The sequence below is a fragment of the Mauremys reevesii genome, linkage group 3 (assembly GCF_016161935.1).
Source record: "Mauremys reevesii isolate NIE-2019 linkage group 3, ASM1616193v1, whole genome shotgun sequence".
In the NCBI taxonomy this organism is placed as follows: domain Eukaryota; kingdom Metazoa; phylum Chordata; order Testudines; family Geoemydidae; genus Mauremys; species Mauremys reevesii.
The window spans coordinates 127502834-127517235 of record NC_052625.1 but is presented as its reverse complement, the minus strand read 5'-3'; the positions used below and the strand labels follow the sequence as shown (position 1 = coordinate 127517235).

At 44.5% G+C, this 14402-nt stretch overlaps 1 protein-coding gene across 9 annotated transcripts in view; it reads right to left on the bottom strand.

Annotated features, from left to right (window-relative positions):
* Positions 1 to 14402, bottom strand: part of AK9 (adenylate kinase 9) — a 219026-nt gene that overhangs the window by 57377 nt on the left and 147247 nt on the right. For all 9 annotated transcript variants that reach the window (XR_005595877.1, XR_005595879.1, XR_005595878.1 and 6 more), the window contains one exon: positions 5586 to 5798. Coding sequence is in view for 6 of the 9 variants with exons in the window: in XM_039529143.1 (XP_039385077.1) it covers positions 5586 to 5798 (213 nt within the window). In the remaining 3 variants the exon portion in view is untranslated. The remainder of the gene's footprint in view (positions 1 to 5585; positions 5799 to 14402) is intronic.

Genomic DNA, 14402 nt, shown 5'->3' with positions numbered 1-14402 from the left:
TATGCCCCAGAGCTGCACTGGGAGGAGAATTGTCCGTGGGACGTCTGTCTCTGTTGGGCTCATGCCATCTGAATTTATTGACTGTGCAGCAAGATAAGATACATCGTGGTAATAGGAAATAATGGCCTTGGTGTGTGTGTGTGTGTGTGTGTGTGTGTGTGTGTATACCAGTGTGAGTCACTGTTACCGGAAGACGCCCAGAGTACTCTGTGAAGCGAAAGCTCGTGACCAGGACTACTCTAACGCAAGCCCGGTAACTAGTGGATCTTTAGGAGATCCGACCCATGGTGGGCTGACTTGGCCTGGCATCGTCCAGCGAGGAAGCTACCTGGGTCTAGGAGCGTGTGAACCCATCTTCCCCCCCTCTTCCTTTCCGTGTGGGCTACTGACAGTCTGATCATCTCACTGGACGCAATCAGAGTAAGCGGCGCCGTCTCCCAGAGACTAGCTGACGCTCTTTGCTGAAGGGAGGTGTAGGAGAGTCATGGTCATCCTCATTAGTCTCACCTGTGTGAGTGCCCTGTAGGGAGAGATCCTTAGTTTATGAGCCGCTAGCGCGGACAGGGCACCCTCTCTGTGTGTGTAAGTGGAAAATGGGTAAGGGACAGTCTAAACATTCCACCTCACCCCCTAAGGGTACCCCAGCATATTACATGTATGTACATTATGGTCCTAAAACCTGCAGGTATTTAGAGAATTGGAATCTTTACACGCGTGAAAATCCATCTAAACAATGCCCATTAGAAGGTACCTTCAATCTAGATAAGATCATACATCTCAGAGGAGCTTTTAATCACCAAAGAAAAGCCTCTGACACAGTGTAAGCAATTTGTCTAAGAACGGGTTAATTTGAAATTCAGCTTGGCCTAGAGATAAAGAGAAAGTTGCTTAGCATTCAAGGTCAAGAATCAACACAGACTATGCTAAGTGCAAAGAAAAACTGCTTTCAGCCCCAGCTGGCTGTGGAAAAATAGAGACAGAGGCAAACCAAAGGCAATACAAGTTACAGATCTGAGATTACATTTGCAAAGCTTAACTGTCCAGTGAGAGTGTGGCTTGGTGACACTGGAGAAGCCACAGGCAGCTGACCTGGACTGAAATCTCTGAAAAAGACACCGCAGGAGATTCCAGGGTGTAAAAGAACAGCCCTCCCAAGAGTGGAAGCATGTTGGAAATTCTGGACAAGCTGTATACAGAATAATCTCCCGTCCACCTATTCCCCTTCTCTGAACGCTATACACAGACGTGGCCTGTCTGGACATGTGTAAGTATTAAAGTGGCTTAAGGCTTGGGGCATTCATATTTTTTCCTGAGTGATGTGGGAGCGTTCCCAACACTCTCCATTGTTGTTTTATTATTTTTAATGAAGCTTTAAAATTTGGTTATATGGTGTGTTTTCTTTATTTTCCCCCAACGTCCTGTCCTGCAGTGTCAGCCTGATCACCTGACATAAGGGATAAATTGGTAACAGAAATTTGTCACAGTTTGGTGAGCAATTAAGAATGGGGGAGCCCTGCAGAATTTACACCATCTATCTGTTTTACCCTTGTTATTTTATGTTTGCTTTGTTTGGTATTGTTGGTGTTATATGTTAAATAAATGGCCTTCACCCAATGGCCACGTATTTTTGCCCAGGTGGCAAGCCGCACAAGGGAGGACTCGGGTAGTCTTGTGAGTAAAAATGTTTTAGGGAAAAGACCAGAAGGGTGGGGGCTAGTTGAGAAGCCCACCCTCCTAGCTAAACTGGTAGTGGAACAAGTTGGTGCCCATGGAAGGGACGGTTCAGCGAGAAAAGCAGGATCGGGCCCAGGCGGGCAGGCAACAGACAGAGAGATTGGAAAACAGGTTGGAAACTTTTGAGGGTGTAGTGGAAGAAAGGAGTAAGTAAGTAAAAGCATGGGGATTTCAAATACCCAGGAGGATATTTGGAATGGTGATTTGAATTGATAAGTGATTTAAGTAAGTGATTTAAGGGAAAGTGAAGAGTTAACTCTGTAGTTGCTGGAGGGAACAGCAGTTGAACTTTGTAAAAATGCTAAAGAGAAGTTTTTGGTGTCTTTAAAATGTGTATAAATAAATTCAGGCAAAGAAATTATTAGATTGCAATCATTTGGCTATGAACAATTTAGTTGAATTAGTTGAAGAATGTATACAGTGCTATGTAATTGGAATTTTATTAGGCTCTAAGGGCACTATAAGTGGTGATGTTTTCTTTCAGTGTTTAAAAGCAGGAGTTAAAAGTAAAAAGCAAGCCAGAAAGCATCTGTATTAATGCAAATTATCTAACTGATAAGGTAGAAGCCACTGAAACCTGGGCTGTCTATGAAACACATACAAGAAAATACGGGGTAATTCCCCTGTTTTGCCTAAAATCAACAAGAGTATTTGTATATTTTAAGCAATGATTGACTGCCCAGAAGGGGTAGACCTCTGTTTTTATCTTTCAGATAATTAAAGAAAACTAATGCCAGCTGAAGAGCATTCAACGTACCATGCATTTACTAGCACAGTAAAAATTATGTTTTGTGTTCTATGTTCTGTCTTGAGGTGTTTGTCTCGTGGCCAGAATTGTTGTGTTTAATATTTTCATGGGATGGTCCGGTTTGAAATCAAGCGGAAGGGTTGGATTGGAATGCAGATACTTGTTTTGTTCAACTTAGAATACAAAGTGATTGGATACATTTAAAAAAATGTGGTATATTAGAGTCAAATACATTTCCTTAAGTAAGAGAAAGAAACGTCATTGGCTAGATCTTTTAATTGAAAATTGTTTTTAAAATTTGCACACTAAACAGTCTTTGGAAGCAAGGACATGAAAAGTTAACCCACTCCCCATATTGTACATGGGATCCTTCTGGCTACCTCAGACTTCTAGCCAGAGGGCTGGGGATGGTGGGAAGCTATTGGACTAGAGGCTATATTAAGTGAACTTCTCAAAGTGGGTGTGCTTGTCCTGGCTTGTTGTTCCAAAGCTCTGTAATAAGGTTATTTTAGTAAAAGGGTATATATGGCATACATTAAATAATAAGACTAATGTACTGTATAATGGCAATGTGTATGTGTTCATTGTTAACAAAAGGTATATAAGTAAAAAGTGAGTTTCCTTTATAGGTTAACAAGGCCAAAAAGGGGAAAAGGAAAAAGAACGAGTTAACTGAGAAAAAAAACCTTTAACTAGCAAGCTCAGTCCAAAAATGAGACACTGACTCCGTTCAAGGACACTGCTCACAGCTAAGACTTGGCTAACAACCAAGAAAAGGGGGGCTTGAATGTGCCCAAGCAGCTGTAAAATCTGCAAAGCACAGCCAGGCACTAATAAAATGTGTTAAGTTTCTTTTTTCACAGGTAAAGAAGCACTACCCAAAGACCCTAGCAGCCCTGCCACTCCTTGGAACTAGGAGACTGGATCAATGTAAAGGTCCACCAATGAAAGACTGCTTTGTCTCCATGCTGGAAAGGCCCTTATTAAGTCCTGCTGACTACCAACACCGCTGTGAAGTGCCAAAGACTAACTGCCTGGACCCATGCTTCTCACTGCAAAAAGACCCCTCCACCTCAGGAGGATTATCCTACTGATGATTAGCCTATTCCTTCTTTTAGTTCTAATGTGCCTTCTGGACAGCAGGGAAAAAGGACAAGGTGACGTGCTAGTTAACCTCTCCCTTGTCCACTGACAGATCTACTGTGCCTTTAAACTTTTCTAGAAAAAGCAAAACCATTACAGGGTAATGTGCTGGTAAACTCTCCCCTTTAGGGTGCTGAACCACGACTGTTTCGGGAAAGAAGATGGAACACTCACTCCACTAAAATTGCTTAAGTCCAGGAATTCCTGACTAGAAAGGACATTAAAAACTGACCCTGCTGAAGAAACAAAGAATTATACACTGGCAGGAAGAAATATGTGGGACCCATGTTTGGGAATGTAGTATTGATTGGATTTTGGGGTTTATTCTACAGGCTGCGTCCTGTGTTTTGGATAAATCCTTCAGCATGTATTTCCCTCCCTAATTGGATTTTAAATGACAGTGCCCTTATCCAGTTTTCAGATCACTTCTACATACCCAAATTGCTCACAAGGGGCTGCCATTAGATTAGCACAACAGAGAGCTTGGGTTATTTCCTATGGAAGAAGAGGGACCTGACCAGATCCCTGTGGGCTAGGGCCAATAGTGCAGCAGCCATTTGAAATATTCTTAAAAGCCAAGAACATGATAAGAAATTGGGCCAACTAGAAAAGGCCACTAGCCTTATTTTTAAAGCTCAGCTATCTTAAGTACAGGCTGGAGTTGGTGAGTTACATGTCATTTCCACCCTTAGTTCTATGACCCAGAAGTTACTGACAGAGATGGTATTGGATATCACTGAGGCTGGGAAGGCATTGCAGTGGGATCTAGTATGTTTAGAATTTCAGGATTTCCTGAATGACCAGCTGATGGCCATTCGGAGTGATCTTGAGCACCAGACTTGGCCCACTGCCCTTACAGACGCATCAGGAGTACCATCTGATCTGTGGTCATGGAGACATACTTGGAGACTTTCTGGATGGAAGTGTGGATATTCACAGTGCTCCTTCCAAGCAGATGGACTGGTTAGGGTGGGTGTGGGCTCCCACATACCGAATCCTGCCGGGTCCATGGGGAGGATGTATATGGGACTGAATTATTCACCGAGACATCTGGGAAGTAAACCACTGGGTATACCTAACTGATTTATAGTCAGTGCCCCGATCCCTTAGCTGATAAATGAACAAGATTCCACTCTTTTGTCCATGCATTCATTCCTGGGTTGGGGGTGACTAAGCTCAAGAGAGCAGTTGTAAATATTTCTGCAGAGCTTCATTGCTTTTTGCCCTCAAGTTTGAGAAAACTCAGCCAAAAGTTTGTTGAGTATTCTCAAAGGGGGGAGTTGTTGGTGTCACTAGGCATAAATCTAGGTAACTCGGGCCTATGTGAACCAAAGTACCTCTATGTGAAGTGCTTTTGTTAGCCTTACTAAACTTTTGTAACCTCTTGTGTTATGTGCTGACTACTGGCAGCTGCAAGGCTGCTTGGCACTAGATGCAGCCAATACTAGATAAGATAGGCAGAAAGCAGATGCTGTAATTAAAGTTATATGCATGAGAATGTAGCCCCCACGGTGGGAAAGTACAGATAAACCCTCACAAAGGGGTATAAAGACTGGGACCCCGCCTGCGTGCATGCAGGATTTGAGATTGCTATGTCTCCCTTGCACCTTATTTGGGCTCAAATAAACTTGGTTTGCTTCTCCACCCTGGTGTGTTAATTAGTGTGATGCACACTGGGCAATGAACCTTGCTGTTGCCCCCCCCACACAGGGTCTTTGGGCTGGCAACACCCTGAAAGGTCATTGAGTCCTTCACTAGCAGGACCAATTTTTGGCCCAGATTCCTAAGTGGCCTCCTCGAGGATTGAACTCACAACCCTGAATTTAGCAGGCCAATGCTCAAACCACTGAGCTATCCCTCCCCACAAAGAACAACAAAAATAATTGTAATGAGGATGGAAAATGATGTGTAATAACCTCTTATTAGCAATTTATTTTAAATAGTTTTAACTTTTTCTCACTTGTAATGGTTCCTTGTGAGCAACATACTCCTCAGGGTTCTCCAAAAACTTTTCTCTGGACTCAGGACTTGAAAAATAGTAAAATTTTTCTCGATATATAGCTCCATGTTCAGCAATCCCTGGGAAAAGGACAAAGTTCTCCTTCAGACTCACTGGACAAAAGTGTTTGGTGTCTCCCATGTGTCTCTTCTTTTCATTAATTTTATCTTCATCCTGGAAATACACAATGGTTTTAGAGAAGACTGTCAAGAAGTCTTTGGATCAAGTAGAAAAACATTATATATCAAATATTCTGTACACATACTTCCCATTTCAAGTGCATTACAATACATTACTTTCAGAGATGATGATTGTCATAAACAGATAGTTCAGGGTTAAAGTCTCTTTTACCTGTAAAGGGTTAACAAGCTCAGTAACCTGATGAACACCTGACCAGAGGACCAATCAAGGGACGGGATAATTTCAAATCCCTGTGGAGGGAAGGCTTTGTCTGTGTTCTTTGTTTGAGTGTGTGCTCTCTTTGGATCTAAGAGAGGCCAGACATGTCTCCAAGTTCTCCTGGAGTATTTCCTACTATCCAGTATAGTGAGTATTAGAAAGGCGAATTAGTCTTATAATTTGATTTCTACATTTGCAATTGTGTGTTTGCTGGAGAAATAGCTTTATTTCTGTTTGCTGTTACTTTGATTATTCTGAGAAAGGAATGGGGGGAGAGCCTCTCCAGGTTTATAAGTTAGACCCTGTATTTTTGCATCCTGGTAATACAGAGATAGTGTACTTTATTTTCTTTCTTTAATAAAATCTTTTCTTTTTTAGAACTTGATTGATTTCTTCCCTTGTTTGGATTTTCAGGGGAAGGGGAGAGGGAAAAAGTGAATCTCTCTTTGTTTGATTCAAGGAGTTTGAATCAAGGTATTTTTCCCAAGGATTAGGGGAAAGGGGGGGGGGGATAGGGAATCCCTCTTTGTTTGATTCAAGGAATTTGAATCCAGGTATCTCTCCTAAGTACCAGGAGAGGGGAGGAGGGAAATGGATTATTTCCCTTTGTGTTGAGATTCAAGGTGGTTGGATCTGTGTTCCCCAGGGGAAGTTTTTGGGGGAACAGGGAGTGTGTCAGACACTTAAAACTTGACTGGTGGCAGCAAGAACCAGATCTAAACTAGGATTTTAGTTTAGAGGAGTCCATGCAGGTCCCCATCTTGTGAACGCTAAAGTTCAAAGTGGGGAATAAACCTCTGACAATGATGAAGCAAAGCCCCAATTCTATACACTCCCTTGAACTCTAGGGCATTTGAAATCCAGATCCAATCCAAACTTTACATCTTACACTCATTCCTAATTACAAATGTTTGAATACAGGGTACTCTAAATACTTACTGTAAATTTACAAACTAGCTCCAAACGATCTCCAAATTTGTCTGTGCAAATTTTGCATATGTACCAATTTACAAATACAATATTTATACTCAGTTCAGGTAATTGTTTATCTACTTGAATATATGTGGAATTATGAGTAACTATGTGAATGCACATGTAATATTTACATGTACAAATTTGTGAGGGCAAGGTAATGTTATGCTGGAAGGTATTAATGAAGGTATTCTTTGACCTATGGACAGTCAAACTAAATCTGATGGGTATGCTATGCACCCTTTTTTCAGGCTAAATGGAAAGAAGGAGCAATTAAATGCCCCTTTATGTGGTGACAGCTGGAAACTAGAAGGCTACTGCACAAGACGCTGGGCCATATGGCAAACCCCGAGCAGAGAAAAGGACAGTTACCTGTTTCCGTAACTGGCGTTCTTCGAGATGTGTTGCTCAGGTGTATTCCACTATAGATGTGCATGCTCGCCACGTGCACCGGTGCTGGAAGTTTTTCCCTTAGCAGTATCTGTAGTGGGGGAGCACCACTGCAACCCCTGAAGTGGCGCCAACATATCGCGCCATAAAGGGGGCTGCGCGCTTCCTCCACCCTCAGTTCCTTCTTTCCAGACAACTCCGACAGAGGGGAAGGAGGGTGGGACGTGGAATACACCTGAGCAACACATCTCGAAGAATGCCAGTTTCGGAAATAGGTAACTGTCCTTTCTTTTTCGAGTGATTGCTCATGTGTATTCCACTATAGGTGACTCCAAGCTATACCTGATGGAGGCGGGTAGGAGTTTAAATGTAAGGTTTTAAGGGTTACCGTGGCGGAGCACTGCCCTACCAAACCCGGCATCATAGACTCATAGACTTTAAGATCAGAAGGGACCATTATGATCATCTAGTCTGACCTCCTGCACAGTGCAGGCCACAGAATCTCACCCACCCACTCCTGTAACAAACCCCTAACCTATGTCTGAGTTATTGAAGTCCTCAAATTGTGGTTTGAAGACCTCAAGCTGCAGAGAATCCTCCAGCAAGTGACCCATGCCCCATGCTGCAGAGGAAGGCGAAAAACCTCCAGGGCCTCTGCCAATCTGCCTTGGAGGAAAATTCCTTCCCGACCCCAAATATGGCGATCAGTTAAACCCTGAGCATGTGGGCAAGACTCACCAGCCAGCACCCAGGAAAGAATTCTCTGTAATAGTTCGGATCCCATCTCATCTAACATGCCATCACAGACCACTGGGCATACTTACCTGCTGATAATCAAAGATCAATTGCCAAATTAATTGCCAAAATTGGGCTATCCCATCATACCATCCCCTCCATAAACTTATCAAGCTTAGTCTTAAAGCCAGATATGTCTTTTGCCCCCACTACTCCCCTTGGAAGGCTGTTCCAGAACTTCACTCCTCTAATGGTTAGAAACCTTCGTCTAATTTCAAGTCTAAACTTCCTAGTGTCCAGTTTATATCCATTTGTTCTTGTGTCCACATTGGTACTGAGCTTAAATAATTTCTCTCCCTCCCTAATATTTATCCCTCTGATATATTTATAAAAAGCAATCATATCCCCCCCATAACCTTCTTTTGGTTAGGCTAAACAAGCCAAGCTCTTTGAGTCTCCTTTCATAAGACAGGTTTTCCATTCCTTGGATCATTCTAGTAGCCCATCTCTGAACCTGTTCCAGTTTGAATTCATCCTTCTTAAACATGGGAGACCAGAACTGCACACAGTATTCCAAATGAGGTCTCACCAGTGCCTTGTATAACAGTACTAACACCATCTTATCTTTACTGGAAATACCTCGCCTGATGCATCCTAAAACTGCATTAGCTTTTTTAACGGCCATATCACATTGGCGGCTCATAGTCGTCCTGTGATCAACCAATACTCCGAGGTCCTTCTCCTCCTCTGTTACTTCCAACTGATGTGTCCCCAATTTATAACTAAAATTCTTGTTATTAATCTCTAAATGCATGATCTTGCACTTTTCACTATTAAATTTAATCCTATTATTATTACTCCAGTTTACAAGGTCATCCAGATCTTCCTGTAGGATATCCCGGTCCTTCTCTGTGTTAGCAATACCTCCCAGCTTTGTGTCATCCGCAAACTTTATTAGCACATTCCCACTTTCTGTGCCAAGGTCAATAATAAAAAGATTAAATAAGATTGGTCCCAAAACCGATCCCTGAGGAACTCCACTAGTAACCGCCTTCCAGCCTGACAGTTCACCTTTCAGTACGACCCGTTGTAGTCTCCCCTTTAACCAGTTCCTTATCCACCTTTCAATTTTCATATTGATCCCCATCTTTTCCAATTTAACTAATAATTCCCCATGTGGAACCATATCAAATGCTTTACTGAAATCGAGGTAAATTAGATCCACTGCGTTTCCTTTGTCTAAAAAATCTGTTACCTTCTCAAAGAAGGAGATCAGGTTGGTTTGGCACGATCTACCTTTTGTAAAATCATGTTGTATTTTGTCCCAATTACAATTGACCTCAATATCCTTAACTACTTTCTCCTTCAAAAACTTTTCCAAGACCTTACATACTACAGATGTCAAACTAACAGACCTATAGTTATACGGATCACTTTTTTTCCCTTTCTTAAAAATAGAAACCATGTTAGCAATTCTCCAGTCGTACAGTACAACCCCTGAGTTTACTGATTCATTAAAAATTCTTGCTAATGGGCTTGCAATTTCATGTGCCAGTTCCTTTAATATTCTTGGATGAAGATTATCTGGGCCCTCTGATTTTGTCCCATTAAGCTGTTCAAGTTTGGCTTCTACCTCGGATGTGGTAATATCTACCTCCATATCCTCATTCCAATTCGTCATCCTATGATTATCCCTAAGCTCCTCATTAGCCTTATTAAAGACTGAGGCAAAGTATTTATTTAGATATTGGGCCATGCCTAGATTATCCTTAACCTCCACTCCATCCTCAGTGTTTAGCGGTCCCACTTCTTTCCTTGTTTTCTTCTTATTTATATGGCTATAGAATCTTTTACTATTGGTTTTAATTCCCTTTGCAAGGTCCAACTCTGCATGGCTTTTGGCCTTTCTCACTTTATCCCTACATGTTCTGACCTCAATAAGGTAGCTTTCCTTGCTCCCATCTTCCACTCCTTGTAGGCTTTCTGCTTTTTCTTAATCACCTCTCTGAGATGCTTGCTCATCCAGCTTGGTCTCCCAACTCCTGCCTATGATTTTTACCCCTTTCTTGGGATGCAGGCTTCTGATAGTTTCTGCAACTTTGACTTGAAGTAATTCTAGGCCTCCTCCGCCTTTAGATTCACAAGTTCTTCAGTCCAATCCACTTCCCTAACTAATTTCCTTAATTCTTTAAAGTTAGCCCTTTTGAAATCAAAAACCCTAGTCCCAGATCTATTTTTGTTTATCCTTCCATCTAGTTTGAACTGAATTAGCTCATGATCACTCGAACCACGGTTGTCCCCTACAACCATTTCTTCTATGAGGTCCTCACTACTCACCAAAACCAAATCTAAAATGGCATCCCCTCTTGTTGGTTCTTCAACTACTTGGTGAAGAAATCCATCAGCTACCACATCCAGAAAAATCTGAGCCCTATTATTGTTACTAGCTCTTGTCCTACAGTCTATATCTGGGAAGTTAAAGTCTCCCATGATCACACAATTCCCATTAGTGTTTACTTCATTAAAAACATTAAAGAGGTCTCTATCCATATCCAAATCAGATCCCGGTGGTCTGTAGCACACCCCAAGCACTATCTCAGGGGAGGCTCTAGTAGCTTTCTTTCCCCATGTGATTTTTGCCCAGACAGACTCTGTCTTATCCATTCCATCACTTCTTATTTCTTTACAGTTAACCTCATCGATATACAATGCTACTCCACCACCTTTGCCTTTATTTCTGTCTTTCCTAAACAGCACATAGCCTTCAATACCTATACTCCAGTCATGACTAATATTCCACCATGTTTCTGTTATCCCTATAATATCTGGTTTCACTTCCTGCACCAGTAGCTCTAGTTCCTCCATTTTGTTACCTAGGCTCCTTGCATTAGTGTACAGACATCTTAATTTTTGCCATTTGATTTCACTGACATTCTTTACCCGGTTAGGCACAGACATTCTACCACCAGTATCACCTATTAGACTGGTATCTACACTACCCTTCCTCTTTATGTCCATTCTTCTGCCCACAGCTGATGGGGAGGGATAGCTCAGTGGTTTGAGCAGTGGCCTGCTAAACCCAGGGTTGTGAGTTCAATCCTTGAGGGAGCCATTTAGGGATCTGGGGCAAAAATTGGTCCTGCTAGCAAAAGCAGGGGGCTGGACTCGATGACCTTTCAAGGTCCCTTCCAGTTCTAGGAGATTGGTATATCTCCAATTATTACCTCTCTTACTTTGTTTTCTTCCCTCTCAATGTTAAATTCCAGTGTGGAGATTACCTGGACATGTCCCAACCATCTCTCCCAAATTCCTAGTTTAAAGCTCTCTTAATCAGTTGTGCCAGCCTCCATCCTAGAAGTCTATTCCCCTCCTTACTCAGGTGAAGTCCATCCCGAGAGAACAGTCCTCTGTCCATGAATGCTTCCCAGTGGCCGTACATCCCAAAGCCCTCCTTATAGCACCACTGCCTGAGCCATCTGTTGATTGCCATAATCTTGTCACACCTTTGTTGCCCTTCTCTAGAAACAGGCAGAATCCCACTGAAGATCACCTGGGCCTCAATTTCCTTAAGCATCTTCCCCAGTCTGGCATAGTCTCCCTTGATATGTTCCAGCGAGAATCTAGCCGTATCATTCGTTCCCACATGAAGGACAATCAACGGATTCTTTTCTGCTCCCGTTAGGATCCTTTTCAGCCTCAGGTCCACATCCCATATCTTAGCACCCGGCAGACAGCACACCCTTCTGTTCTCCGGATCAGGTCTAGTTACAGGCCTGTCTATTCTTCTCAGCAAGGAGTCCCCAATCATGTAGACCTGCCTTTTCCTGGTGACAGTGTGATTCTCCGGTCTATCCCCTGCTCCCACTGGCTGCAAGTCCTCTCGATTCCTATTCACCCTTGCAATCCTCCACAACCCATCCCATATCCTCCTGGGGCCCATATTTGGTGTTGTCTTCATTGACTCTTCCCCTCTTCCTGTAGGATTAGCTGCTCTTCTCTTCTTCTTTGCCCTCTCACCTTCAGCAACCACCTGCTGTGCCCCTTCTTCATTTTCCAACTCTGCAAATCTGTTCCTGAGCTCTATTTCTCCTTCACTGGCCCGTCTTTTCCTCTACCTGGTTCTCTTAGTCATGTGCTTCCACCGTCCACTTTCCTCACCCAGCAGTCTCCCCTCAGAATTCTTGGGTCCTGCTTCCATCTGCAAGTCTGAGCTTATCCCTTCAGCCTCCTCATATCTTTGGTCCATCATCTGCTCGGACCCCCTTCTAAACTCTACCAGAGTTTTCACCTGCATCTCCAGTCCTTGGATCTTTTCTTCCATCAGCTCTATCAGGTGGCACTTCATGCAGACGAAACTCTTTTCAGATATTCCCTCCAGGATCATGTACATGCTGCAGCTTCCACATCCAGTCATATTCATTGTGTCTTTCACTGCTGCCTCTGTATCGGTCATAGCCTTCCCACCTAAAACCTGTTAGTCCAGGAAACACAAACCAAAACAAACCCCCAACAGGCACCAGAACACCGGCAGAACACCATCCACTCCCTTCACTAGCCTGTCAGTTCCTTTGCCTAGGTCTCTGAGTATCCCCCGCAACATCCTCCTGTAAACTCCCACCGAAACTCCCCTGTTTACAGCTCTGTTTGCTGGCTGCTGTGCCGCTACAGCTGTCTATGCCGCTGCCTGACTGGCTGGCTACCTTTATAGGACCCCTAAGCAGAGAAGACCCGCCCCCTAATCAGGGCTCAGCTTCTCTCCCAGCACACTGCCCCTACCAGCCTCCACACATACAAACCACAAAATACAAAAACCTTCTCCTCCAACAGAACTCCCACTGAAACTCCCCTGTTTACAGCTCTGTTTGCTGGCTGCTGTGCCGCTGCAGCTGTCTATGGTGGGAGACGATCGCATAGTGCGATGAAAAGGGGTGGACAGAGGACCACGTACCAGTCCTACAGATGTCCTGGATAGGGACATGAGCCATATAGGCTGCTGACGAGGCTTGGGCTCTGGTGGAATGCGCCTTTACAATAGGAGGTGGGGGAACCCCTGCCGGGTCGTAACAGGTGCGAATGCACGAGGTGATCCAGCGGGAGATGCGCTGAGTGGACACTGGCCATCCCCTCATATGCTTGGCCAAAGCAATAAAAAGCTGGGGGGACCTCCTAAATGACCTGGTTCTGTCCAGGTAGAAGGCCAGCGCTCTGCGCATGTCCAATGTGTGCATGCCGGGTTCCTCATTGGAGAAATGGGGTTTAAGACAGAGAGAAAAATATCCTGATCCATGTGAAAAGCTGAGACTACCTTCGGCAAAAACGCAGGGTGAGGGCGGAGCTGAACCTTGTCCTTATGGAAGACCGTATACGGCGGTTCAGAAGTCAGGGCCCGAGCTCCAAGACGCGGCGGGCTGAGGTGATGGCAACTAGGAATGCCACCTTCCATGACAGATGGGACCACGAGCACGTGGCTAATGGCTCAAAGGGAGGCCCTGTGAGGTGGGAGAGCACCAGGTTCAGGTCCCAGAGCGGAACTGGGGGTCTGGCGTATGGGAATGCCCGATCTAACCCTTTCAGAAACCGGGCCGTCATGTGATGCGAGAACACAGACAGGCCCTGCACCGGGGGATGGAAGGCCGAAATGGCCGCCAGGTGCACCCTGATCGAAGAGGGCACCAGCCCTTTGGTTCTAAGGGAGAGGAGGTAGTCGAGGACAAGCTGGATAGACGTGGAGGAGGGAGAAGAACCTCTATCCCTCGCCCACCTAGAGAACCTATACCATTTAGCCAGGTAGGTTCAACGTGTGGAGGGTTTCCTACTTTCCAGGAGGACCTTCCTCACATCCTCAGAACACCTCCCTTCCTCCTCATTTAACCATGGAGCAGCCACACTGTCAGGTGGAGTGTGGCTAGGTTGGGATGAAGGAGACAACCTTCCTCCTGGGAGAGGAGGTCCGGGCAGAGCGGCAGCCTGCACGGAGGGGCTGCTAAGAGTTGCAGTAGGGACCCATACCAATGCTGACGGGCCCAATTCGGGGCTATAAGAATGACCCTCGCCCTGTCTGACTTCACCTTCTGTAGGACCCTGCCTATTAAGGGGAAGGGTGGAAAGGTGTACAACAGGGACCCCGACCATGGGAGCAGGAACCCATCCAATATCGACCCCTCGCCCCCTCCTGCTCTGGAGCAGAATTGAGAACACTGTTGATTCTGGGCGGTGGCAAACAGGTCTACCTGGGGAGCACCCCACTTTAGGAAGATCCACCTGGCTACCTCCCTGTGCAGG